At 39.1% G+C, this 12,486-nt stretch overlaps 1 protein-coding gene across 1 annotated transcript in view; it reads right to left on the bottom strand.

Annotated features, from left to right (window-relative positions):
- The window catches only part of TNKS (tankyrase), a 129,769-nt gene that overhangs the window by 95,161 nt on the left and 22,122 nt on the right, over positions 1–12,486 (bottom strand). The window contains exon 3 of the mRNA XM_084204383.1: positions 5,773–5,868. Within this exon, the coding sequence (XP_084060509.1) occupies positions 5,773–5,868 (96 nt within the window). The remainder of the gene's footprint in view (positions 1–5,772; positions 5,869–12,486) is intronic.

Raw genomic sequence — 12,486 nt, 5'->3', positions numbered from 1 at the left:
CTGAAACTTCACTGAGGTGAAACTTCATACATCCACATTCTAAAGATCAAGAACTGCTCTTCTTGAAGAAGAAATATAGCAGAAGTGCACACCAAGTATGGCACAATGTCTAGAACAAAGAGAGGACTGTTCCTTCCACATTCCTCTCAATGAGCAAAAAAGGAAATGTTTTTTTTCCAGTTTTAGAACTGAAACATTACCATGCCAGAACTGAGAGAAAATGGCATTTAACTCCTGGTTTGCTAAGCAACCTGTGCACTTTCTTCAAAGAGGAAAGTGGGAACTAGACCCCAACACTAAATGAGATTTTTTAAACTATACATTTATAAATACATCAAGATAGTTATCATGATAATATTCTCTAAAAAACATAAAACAAGACTTAAAATCTATAGAACTAGAGCTTCTAGATGAGGGCCACCAAAATGGTAGACTACGTTCCAGGTCTGTGCCACAAGTACCTTTTTCCCGTATCTTTCCGAAGACTGGAAGAACAATGGCCCCAGCATTCCCAAAGGAAAGCTGATATTGCTCATAATGCTCCAGGAAGTAAATGTAACAGACCACCATGGACCCCAAATGTAAAATCATCATATGGCATTCATACCAGTGAACTAGAACATATAGTTTATTTCCTCCTCTTAGGTCTTGGTAAAAAGGAAGAGTAAACCTGCCTGAATGCTAAACAAGTAACAATCCCAAAAACATACATTCAAAGCTCAAACAAGTTCTGGAAAAGGCTCTTCAGACCTCTTGCTTCAAGATGTGTATTAGCGGCTTATATGAAATAAGGTCAATGTTTTCTGCAGGTCCACGATATTCCTCAGCTGCAGGATTTTTTGCTCTTTACTGTAAGGCAGCAGTTACTGTCAGAGAGGACAATGGCCTGGACAAGTGGGTGGCCCAAACCATTTTAGCAGCACCTGCCCTCCTTACCATGAAATCACTTTTTCTTTTGTACTGATGTTTATTACACAGTTTTGTAAAGACAGAAGCTAAGCCTTGTCCAAATGATCTGATTTAGTACGTACTATGTAAGAATTAGATCAATTAAAGGGAAGCTGGAGAACGTTAGCACCTCCAAAAATGAAGTGCTACTGTCTCTCTGGAAGGCCTTCAATATTCTAAGAGCACTAGAAGGAAGTAACACCAATCCAAAAGGAATTTCAGTTTGGGATTTCAGACAGTCAAGTTGTAAAGGTGCCACAGGAAAAAAAAATTAACAAACTAAAGTTTCTTCTCTTGCTGCTATTTTTAAAATGGGTAAGTTGTACCTAAAATCCATTTTCCATTCCCTGAAGTTCAGTAAACTTATTGTAATGAAATATCAGATTTTTCTCTTCCTTGCAGGCAAATTACGCATAAATGGCAGTTCACTTCAAAAAGAATTGTGCAAATATATTTCAATACATGAACTATGCTTCCTGCTTAAATTAAAAAGTTGACATGACAAATAGATGAAAACATGAATCCTCATTAACACCTCTAGTAACCTTAGCACAGCTATACTTTCACTCATCAAGCTGTCCTTCACCTCCAAAAAACTCAAGTGAGAAATGTGGAATAGGACCTAAAGCACTTTGTTTGTAAAAGATTATTTCCATCGTAAGTAGGCAGATCGGAGTCTTGTTTAACTTTGAAAATTGATTCTATTAACAAACAAGACATTATTTTATACCTAAGAAATCTTCCTTTAATCTAGAAGTGCAGCAGTTTTCAGACTTTTTTCATTTTGATCTTTTTTAAGGGAGTAATCCTTGAAACCAACAAAAACCAACCCCACAAAACACTGGCATGAAGCAGACAAAAATACATTATCCAACAAAAATGCCTTCAGTTCCTGCTAACAGCTCCTTTGGGAACTGCTCAAGTACAAAGAACAACTATTCACATAAAGAAAGCATTTCTGAATTGCAGATAATATGGGGGATAAGTGGCAAGAAAGCGTCACTGTGTAGGAAAAGAAAAACAAACAAAAATATCATTCACATAATTAACAATAATGTTGGCTTGTCATATACTGTACAGGGAAGATATAAAAGGATGATAATCTTTAAAGAGGCAATAATCAGGGTAAGAAAATAATGAAGACTAATATGACTAGCAGTGCAAAAGCTCCCAAAGGCCCTGTTTTGGATGGGAGTGCCACACTGCTATGCATGGCAACAAAGATGAGTTCCCATCTCAGAAACCACGCATCCCAAAGACAATTAAACTAAAAAACAAAAACAAAAAAACCCTAGGATATTAATCTGGTTTATTTACAGTTCTTAGATGTTCCTAGATGTGATGTTTTTGGAGCCTGTAGTACCACTTCAGCCTAGAGAAAAAGAGGATTACAATCCTTTTCCGGACAACACGATTCAGGAACAATATGGGATGCTAACTAAGAAGAAACAAAATATTCACCCTCTAAAACATGAAGTGCTTGGTTCACACAAATGCTGCCTAACCTGCAAAAGGAGGAAAAGAGGCTACTTTCTAGGTAGTAAAAAGCAGATTACCCAATTATGTAACTTTTTTTGAAGAAGATGGTACTGGGTCTTTAATTTCTATATCCTTCCCTTTATTCTACAAATAAGTTTTCAAAGTTCATTTCCATCAAAATATTACACTTTCATCTGCATTATGTATCTTTATAAAACACATTTTAAGAGGATGTTGCAGGAAAATGGCTGGAAGTCGTGCCAGAAAGTACTGCATTGCATGTCCTTTCTGCTATCTAGGTGAAAAGGAAAGTATACAGTATTCTAGTCTGGAAGACAGAAAAGAACAAGTCATTGTGGATTGAGCATTTGCTGCCAGAACAGCAGAAATGCTTTTTATGCAGCAGGAATCTCCCTTTTACAACACGTACAGAATTCTTTGTCAAATTGAAAAGGTTTAATCAATTACCAACAAGTTTTCTGTTTACTTTTTCTGTGTTGGAGGTCAAAGGGACACTGTAATCACAGTTCATTCACAAAGCAATTAACACAAATGCACCAACCTATGCAAATACTTGGTTAAAAAAGTTTTAAGAAGAACCCTTGGTCTTCAACAACCAATACAGCAGCAATGTGGAAAAGTCTATTATGGTCATATGATCTATCATGATTCCTATGAGGCAAGGCTGAGAGAACTGGAACAGTTCAGCCTGGAGAAGAGAAGGTTTTGGGGTGACTTAATTGTGGACTTCTAGTACCTGAAGGGAGCCTACAAGATAAGATGGTGAGAGACTTCTTACCAAAAGAGAGTGTAGGCATAGGACAAGGGGAAATGAATTCAAACTGAAAGAGAGTAGGTTTAAGTTGGATGTTAAGAAGAAATTCTTTACTGTGGAACTGGAACAGGCTGCCCAGAGAAGCTGTGGATGCCCCATCCCTGGAAGTGTTTAAGGCCAGGTTGGATGGAGCTCTGAGCAACCTGGTTTAATTAAAGGTGCCTCCTTCCTGTCCAGAGCAGGGGGATTGGACCTAGATGGTCTTTAAGGTCCCCTCCAACCTAGGACATTCTGTAATGGACACAGATAGAAAAAGGAATAAAAAATAACAATGAGAGCCACCTTCACATGCATGCTGCTTAAAGATGCAAATACAGTAACAAATTGCAGACTGTGCTCCACTTCCAAAAGCTCTAAATATGAGCATTCCTAAAACCCCACCATTCAATACTAAATACTGAAAATCAAGTTAATATATCCTCCTCATCCTTAATCCAGTAATACCTTTAAGTTCTGATGCACCTAATTGCAAAGCATTGCTGTAGCTAAAGATTATCCCCAGTCAGATAGATCCTAAGAAATCCCTTAAGCCTCCTTCTTGCAGAGGGATGAAGCAAGACCTGAAGGTAACAACATATGGAAAATGGATGAGAAATAGCAGCCTAACAGAGATAGTATAAAACAGAGCAACACCCAGAAAAATACAGCTCTTAATAACTAGCCTCCATTTAAATGACATCTCCAGTGTTAGGTTTTTCAGTTATTGTGCATCACATGGCAGCTACAGCCCTGTTTGCACAGCCTGGAACTCAGGTACACAGCACAGAGCCCTGCGTAGCCAAGAGCCACCTTGAGGACAAAGCTGATAAAACAAAAGCTGATTTTCTGGCTGGGAAGAACAAACACATAAAAATGATGCTTTCTTATGAACAACTAAACACGTTTATAGCACCATATATGTCTCCATGCACAACCTGGTAACAGCCACTGGCTGCAGACGGCTTCAGTCACTGATGTTGTGTGTGAGGCACTGGGGGTGAGCCTAGAGACAGGGGCTGGCTGCATTTCACAGGATGTTCTCAGAGGGCTGCTTCAAATTCATCTCCACTTGTCTGCTATGACACATTGCCCTCTCCTCCGCCTAAAGCACAAGGTGATCCAGTGCCCAGAGAAATCAGTGGAGCAGACATGAGGTCACAGACTTTCCTAATCTTCTACTATCCTCTGAAGATGCACAGCCTGAAGAGCAGCTTGGGGCTTGTAACCCCCACACTGTAGGTATGTCAAGCTCCCCACAAGTAAATGGCATATATCCTTTAGCACTTCTGAGGTACACTGACTCCCTGCTGCCCTCTCTATCTTCAGCATCTGTACAACTGTACCCATTAACAGCAAAAAGTCAGATTAACCTGCTTAGCACAGCTAACATTAGTGTTAACACTGTAGGAACGTGTTTAAATTTGACACAGAGTAATTAAAGTAAATCATATGTATTTAAAGTACACTGTTCCAAAGGCACTCTCAAATCACTGCAGCACTGTAGATAATTATGTATAGCACTCAGTGCGCTGAAGAAAGACGATGAGGAAATGTTCTTGACAAAGTGAAGGGAGCTGGTGTGCTCTGAACATAATCTGAAGAAAGAATATGGGTGTTTCATAGCACATAACCCATAAATTAAGCTGTCAATAAAAAGAGAGAGAGAATAGGGGAAATAAAGGCAAAAGAAAAACAGCTATTCTTTCAAATGAACCTCAGCTGCTGAATCCCTTTCTATAAATCTAATTGTACATATTTTTTAAATCAAATATTACTTTTTTTAAGCATTATTTCCTAGATGACAAAATCAGCACAAAGGACCATGTATTTCTTGACACAGATTTGACAGGCAACTATATATTATACTTTTCATGCTCACTGGTATGCCACAACAGTTAATTTATTAAAAAATCAAAGCTCTGTAAAAACAAAGTTACAACTGTAGGATATTTTAATGAAACATTGTATTGCAGTTAACAGCTGCAAAAACGAAAAAACTGGTAGATGAGAAAGGGCTCAACCCAAAATGACTAACAAGGAAGAGGAAGGAAAGCGTAGCATGTGAATCTGCAGCAAAATCTAACGTAAGTATTGATCTCTGCAATCAGTAGCAGGTTGTCTTTCAGATCACAGGTACTTTTATAGTTACACAAACGTCCTTGCTTGCCTAACAGTGAAGGTCTTAAAACAACTGACCTGATTTTTTTTCCTATTTTTTGTTCCAGGGGCTAGGGGATTCTGTTCAATCTCTCTATTGGGTATCAATTAAAAAGAAAAAACCCAGAGAAATACAGTAAATAACAAATGACATTGTAGCAGAAAATTACAGCATTAGCATAAGTACAATAAGCAAACCTATAGCAGCACAGCAGATTAACAACAATTACATCGACATGAAATCCGGTAAAAGACAGTTTTTAAAATGCTCTTACACAACAGAAAATCTGGAAAAGCAGAAGGCTTTTCTGATGCTGAACTTATAGACACAAAATAAACTCAGGTTACAGTGCTGAGAGATGTATGCATCTTACCCGTGAGTACAGCTTTTGCTGAAGGGTCTGCCAGATCCAGTGCAGATTTCCCATCGGTGTTCCGAATGTTTGGATCAGCTCCGTGCTGCAGCAGCACTGTGCAGGGAAAGCAGAAACAGTATCTTACCTCAGGTATACACAGGTTATTTACTGTTAAGTGTCTCCTCGGCATGATGGAGGCATAAACAAACATCGCACAATTTTCTTTATTTTTCCTTCTGTTTTTTCTCCCTTTTTCTTTTTTTTTTTTTTCTTTTTTTTTTTTTTTTTTGTTAAGCACTGCAGCAAAGGATCTTCTCCAGACTAAGGCTAAGTTGGCAAGTTAAGATATGGTAAGACCACATGACTTTGCATGATAAACATGAGCCCCGACTCTTGCAATAGTCAGGTTTGGGTTCCTCCTGACAGCTAGCTGGTATTCTGTGCATTCACTGACTCACACTGGGAAGTCTGATGTGGAACCTGCTTCTGCCTTTACTACCACTACTGCTGCTTGTTACCACTCCTGTTCCTTTTCCAGCTGAATATTCCAAGTTACCCCGCCTCTATAAGTCAGCAATACTCCAGCCTTTCAGTGGCTCATCACTCGCGTAGGAAATGTTAACCATGGCATACCAGCTCACCTTCAAGAAGTGTAACAAATAGGGTAAGATTTGTAACCTGCTACCCTGCAGACTGGATGCTAAGAGGCTGTTATACTCACAGGTATTTCTTTTCCCTACTAAGACTATAAACAAATGGAAGTTCAAGTACATAAAAACACTTAGAATACAATCTACAACCATAAGGCTAGGAAGGCATTGATACAGTAAACCACCAACTAGAAAAGTTCATTTTAAAAATCCCAGTATTTCACCTGTGAACCCTTTTGATCAGAAATAACATCATGCAATACAGATCACCACCAAGACATTTTGTACAGAGCTGGAAAACAAAGCTCACGGCAACATTAGAGGCCTGACAAAAAGGCCCCAAATGTCATGCAAAATAAGCACAACATATTACAAATTCAAAACAACATACTTATTTTGTACAAGTGTGAATAACAGGACAGTATACAGAACCTCAGGTCACGGAGATGACTAATAAAAAACAACTGACATTTATGGTTGCTCATGTAACAATATTTGTAGTGATACAGCTGGAATGAAGAAGTCAAGACAAAGAAATAGTTGCAAACAGTTTTTGTAACTAAGGGTATAAAAATACTTCACACACAGAATCCTCCGGAAAAAACATAATCCAGTTCAGAACAAAACTAATTACTGATACTGAGTATATGTATATATACACATACATATATATATTTAAAAAAAACTTTGACCAGAAAACCTTTTTTTCTAAATTAAAAATTTAACTGGTAGCATTGTTTTTATTCAAACCTCTTTTCTTATACATTCCTGACTTCAAATTCTTTAAACATTGCACAAACTTCATCTATTTTAACTTACAGAGTGCAATGCTACATGCTTGCCCCCAAGCTGAATTTTTGCAGAAGTCTGGTGCTTCAGTGAAGTAAACGGACTTATCTTACTCTTTGATGAGAAGGCACAATTGCCTGATATTTTTGAAATAAGGCTTAAGTAGGAAGCCTATGAAAAAACCTAAGCTTTTTTTGTTTGCTGGTGGGGCTTTCTTCCCCTGTGTCAAGATAAAATCACCAAAATAATGGGGAGGAGAGAAAAAAAACCAGCTAGCACGTGCTTACCGAATCTTGTTAGGCTCTAGCACCTACGTTTCTGAAGACACCATCTGTGCCATACGTGCTACCACCCACTGAGAGATCTTACTCACGGACAGGTTTGAGACTGAGCCAGCCTCTCAAGCCACTCAGGCACATTCCAGTAGGAACAGGCAAACAAGACCTTTTGCAGATTTTTTTAACACAACAAACAGTAGAGAAACTGAGTATAGAGAGACAGATTCTGTATGTCCCATCTCTCTTCCCTTATACCCTGTTGGTGACACTATATACCAGGGAAGAGGAAAGCCATTTGTTCCAAGAGGCACCTGTGTAGGAGTAGTAGTCTGAAAGACATTACCAGCAACTAATTGTCTATCAAGAGAAAGCAGGCAGTACAAAATACTGAAACACAGCTCTGACCAGACCAGAAAGCAACAAAGGAGTCACATGGCAAAAAGCCTCAGACAAAGAGCTAGGGGAGAAAACTGGAAAAGAAGATGAGGCAGGGGAAAAGATAATAGCCCAGAAAAAAAGTCCATGAAGAAAGACCAAGAGAGAGGAATGATTGGGATCTGATCCGTTTGGAGGTTAGGACTAGCATGTGACGCCAAGTTGAGGCAAGTTAGGGCAAGAAAGGTGACTTTAGAAAATGCCAAGTAACAGATGTAGGACTCTCAAAGGCATCTGCAACTGCCTGAGCTCAGTGCTAAAACAGAAGCACATTTTCAAGTCTCTTGATTCTTCCATCCTATGCAAACCAATCAAGAGTGCTTCCCTGCTTCTTCTGCTGGCACACACAGATGACGACACACACAGTACTGCTTCCAGCTCCTCTCCTGGTAAAATGACAAAGAATTATGCACTATATCTAACATGTTCAGTCATACTAATGAACCATGAAGGATTTGGCCACAGCTTACAACATAAAACTTCAGTGTCCAGTTATTAGGCTTTTTTAAATCTAGGCAAATACATTAAAAAATTACTAACAAGGCTTAAGCTGGTTGTCTGCAAAACCCGGAATTATTGACTGCCTGTGGAACACACATTTAAAGTGGCCAAATGAGGTTCAGAAAATAACCTATCAGAACTCAATTGCTGTAACCATAAGACTCATCCTACTTGTCTCTGCAATCATTCATCCCACTCATCTTCCAGCTTCTCCAACAGCCACAGGTATGGTCCTGCAGATACTGCCCTTATTCAGTCCTAGAAACACATCTACACCATGAAATTAAGGCAATGGAATCTTGGTAAAAGAAACCAATTATATCAATATAAAGACTGCAATAGAATGCATATGAACAAAGGAAGCAAATGGGTCACAAAGGCCATCTTATTATTGTATTTCCTCTATTGACTATTTTATTCTAACATCTCTATACCTTTTAAGTACAAAATTTCACAAAAAGATATCCCAGTGAGCAATGTTGTCATCAACAGGAATTAAGAAGAGAAATCCAGCATTTGATGTTTAGGCTATCAGTATAACACAGCTGTACTTCAATACCTGGCAAACCCCAGGTGGCTTCTAATTGAATGTTCTCTTGCATCTTCAAAACCTTCAACAATTTAGCCCAAGACAAAGTCTCTTCTAACAACAGGGTATTTGACATCTAGACACGGTGTGTCTCTCTAGATTTCCTTTTCAATATGCCAGGGATGTGTAAAAATTGCAAGATAGATCTCCTCTGTTGGGAAAAAACTTCCCCTCTATAAAGAAACACAACAGAGCAAGAAAATTGTTCTAGATAATCGTAGCTATTTTGGATTTCAAATACTGCACACTGTTTTAGAGAATGGTTTCTGAGTAGCCTGAAAAGGGAATGTGGAAGTAAGTTTCTATCAAGAAATTTCTGTTCCAGTTCTAGAAGGAACAGAATTGTTGTTGCATTGCAAGGATGTTGTGCACAAAAATTAACTCCTGGAACTTTGTTAATTAGCATACTTGGATATGCTGGTTTATTTCCTCTGTGTATTATTTTTCTGTATTGGAGGCAGTGCCCTTAACAATCTAGCAATACCATTAACAGACTAGCCCTGCCTTTTCTACAGACCATATTGTACAAACAGTATAAAGATCTTCTTTTTACTGAATCTTCATATTGCATATAGATGTCAAAACCCTGTAACATTATCTATAGTACAAACATTGACTGGTCTGGAGTTTTATTTTTTACCCTCACTGCAACTGCTAAAATACTTCAGGTTCTGATTTTCACACACTATCTGAAATACCTTACTTAATTACACTGCTATTATATCAGATCAGTACTAGAGACAAGAAAGGCCATAAGTCTTACTATATTTTTTTAAAAGCTGCTGTATTGCATAGAGCACATACTACAACCACTAATTATTTCATATTACTGTCAACTCACTACAGCAGGATGACTCCTAAAATGAGACACTTGGCCCACAGCCTCCTGGCATAGGTATATTGAACTGTGAAGTTAACCAATACAACCTCATTCAGCTGTCAAGAGCAAATATTTTTACTTTTGTTCCTTTCAACCTTCACATTTTCACCAATATGGTATGGCAAAAACTTCTCCAGTAGCTATCAACAAGTGTGTTTTTACTGGGGTGGAGGGAAGGAAGCTTGTCTACATAGAAACCATCACCCAAGTACTTAGTCCTTCCTGCTTCTTACTCCCACAGTTGAAAGTGCACCAAATGAAAACACTTTTGATTGAAAGACATAAATACAATGGAAATAGAATAGGGATAAAAATACATTTGTTTGTTCATATTAGGACAAAAATCAGTATAGTTCAGATATGACTTCTCTAGGCCCAAAATCTAACCCTAACCCTAACTTTTGACTGTTGAGTGAAAAATGCAAAAACAACAGGCAGACCTCCCAGTAGTATCTGTACTGCAAGCTGCCTACTGCTTTTAATTATATTTCAAGAGTTGCTCACAGCTCTACCATTGCCTACTCTCTCCCCACCAGTTTTTTATCACTGTCCTACTGCCTTGTGCTTGGCATCCCTTCCAGCTACCCCAGCTTTACTATATATTCTTTCTTCCCCCTTTTCAAATTCAGCTTCTGGAGACAATTTCCAAAGGTTCTTTCCAAACTATATTACTTGAGCTTTATCTACTTACTCCTGAAGAACCAAGGTACAGAGGATACAGCCTAAGAAAAAGGCCTCTTTTTGAAGGCATTATCTTCCATTTCTCTAGAGCTGGTCAGTCTCTCACTAACTTTAGGTCCCAGGAACACACACATCTCTCAGTCTAAGCCTTGTGTAGGATGTTTCCAAGCTAACAAGAAACATAACATTATTTACCTTCACATTCTGAAAACACCTAGACAACACACTGGAATCCAAAGTATAAACCTTTCTTAGCCAATGCTAAATTCATCTTCTCCCCTAACTATCAGTACATGTAAATCAAACTACCAGTGTGTGTCAACAAACCACTAAAGTTTTGAAGCTTTTCTCATGTTACAAGAATGCCAGTTTCTTGCCTAGATATTATACTTCTGTGATTTAGAGCCAATAGTCAATTTTAGCAAGTTACCAGATACGTAAGCCTTTTTGCTAAATGACCATATATAACAAAAGTTGTAGCACCCTACTCTTAATTTTTATAAAACTGAATACATAAGATATGACTAATAATAGCAACCACCGCTGTAACACAGATGAAATTCCACCTCTGTGAGCAAACCCAGTCTTGTCTGTGCCATGGAGAAACAAGCTGTAGTACCCAGCCGCCATTGGAACTGCAAGGAAAAAACACGAGAGACCATATCACTACAGAGGCTGCACAGAGCTCTAAGGATTTAAGTAACGCTGCTGGACCTGATGACATCCACGGCCTCAAACACCACTGCCAGCTCAGTCAAGAGGAGTTGGAAAAAAAGGAGAGACAGGTCCTATGCTCTTGACTGCCCCTCTGTAGTGAATGCCATCAAAGTTGAATGAAGAGAGGATTAAGGAGCAGAAAGGCTAAGCACACCAAAGCACGTAGTTCAGAGTCAGGATAGGATAGAGGCAATAACCAGACATATCTGGAAACACTGCAGGTAGATTATTGGCAAGAAGACATAATAACCCAGTGGCAGATGAGGGACAGTAGTGTCCAGAAGGCTTTTGAATCTCTCCAGAGAAGGAGACTTTCACAACCTGTCTGGGCAACCTGTTTCACCTAGACCACACTGGCAGAATTGCCACACCTTGCCCTGTACTGCCCATCCTGCTCTGGGGGGCTGCAGCTGCAAACATTTGGTCAGGCAACAAGGCACATTAGAGAAGCAATCACTTGCCCAATCCTCATATAACAACATGACATGCTCTGGTTGGCACAAACAAGGACAGCACAGGGACACATGCCGGGGATAGGAGCTGAAAAGAGTAATTTTGTGTTTCTGGTTAAGAGTTTATCTAATGTTACCAGCCAAAGTCCTGCTGGGTCAGTGTGAGCTGCTTAGTGTTTCCCATAATTTTGCCTTCTCTACTTCCCTTGTTCTGGGCATTTCCAATTTCCCATTATCCCAGACATGGGTTTGTCCCCAGCGAAGCAGCATGTTGGTTTTGTTCTTTGTTGGGGCCAGACAGAGCAAGAGACAAACACACCGACTACAGCAGTATGAAGCAGAAGCTTAAAAAAGCATTGTTAGGCTCCACTATGTTGAAACAAAAAATTTTAAAGGGAATTAGGTGGTGTTCCCCAATAGCCTAGACAGAAACAAGAGCTCTGACAGCAAGAGGGAGCAGCAGACAAGTGCCTGAGAAAAAGTGATAAATTTCTGAGCAACAGAGAAAAATCAGGGACTGCTGATATATTAGGAACTAGGAGGAAAACACCTGTGAAATGCCTCAAAGAAATTATGGCAAGGTCCTCTAAGAAAGTGGTAAGGCCAGAAACACAGCTGAAGTGTCTCCATACCAATGCACACAGCACGGCAGCAAACAGGAGGAGCTGGAAGCCACTTTGCAGCTAGAAAGCTACAATCTAACCACTATCATTGAAACATCATGCAAAGGACCACACAACTGAAATGCTGCAATAGACAA

The sequence above is a fragment of the Fringilla coelebs genome (assembly GCF_963513975.1).
Source record: "Fringilla coelebs genome assembly, chromosome: 4".
Lineage (NCBI taxonomy): Eukaryota > Metazoa > Chordata > Aves > Passeriformes > Fringillidae > Fringilla > Fringilla coelebs.
This window is presented reverse-complemented; position numbering and strand designations above follow the sequence as displayed.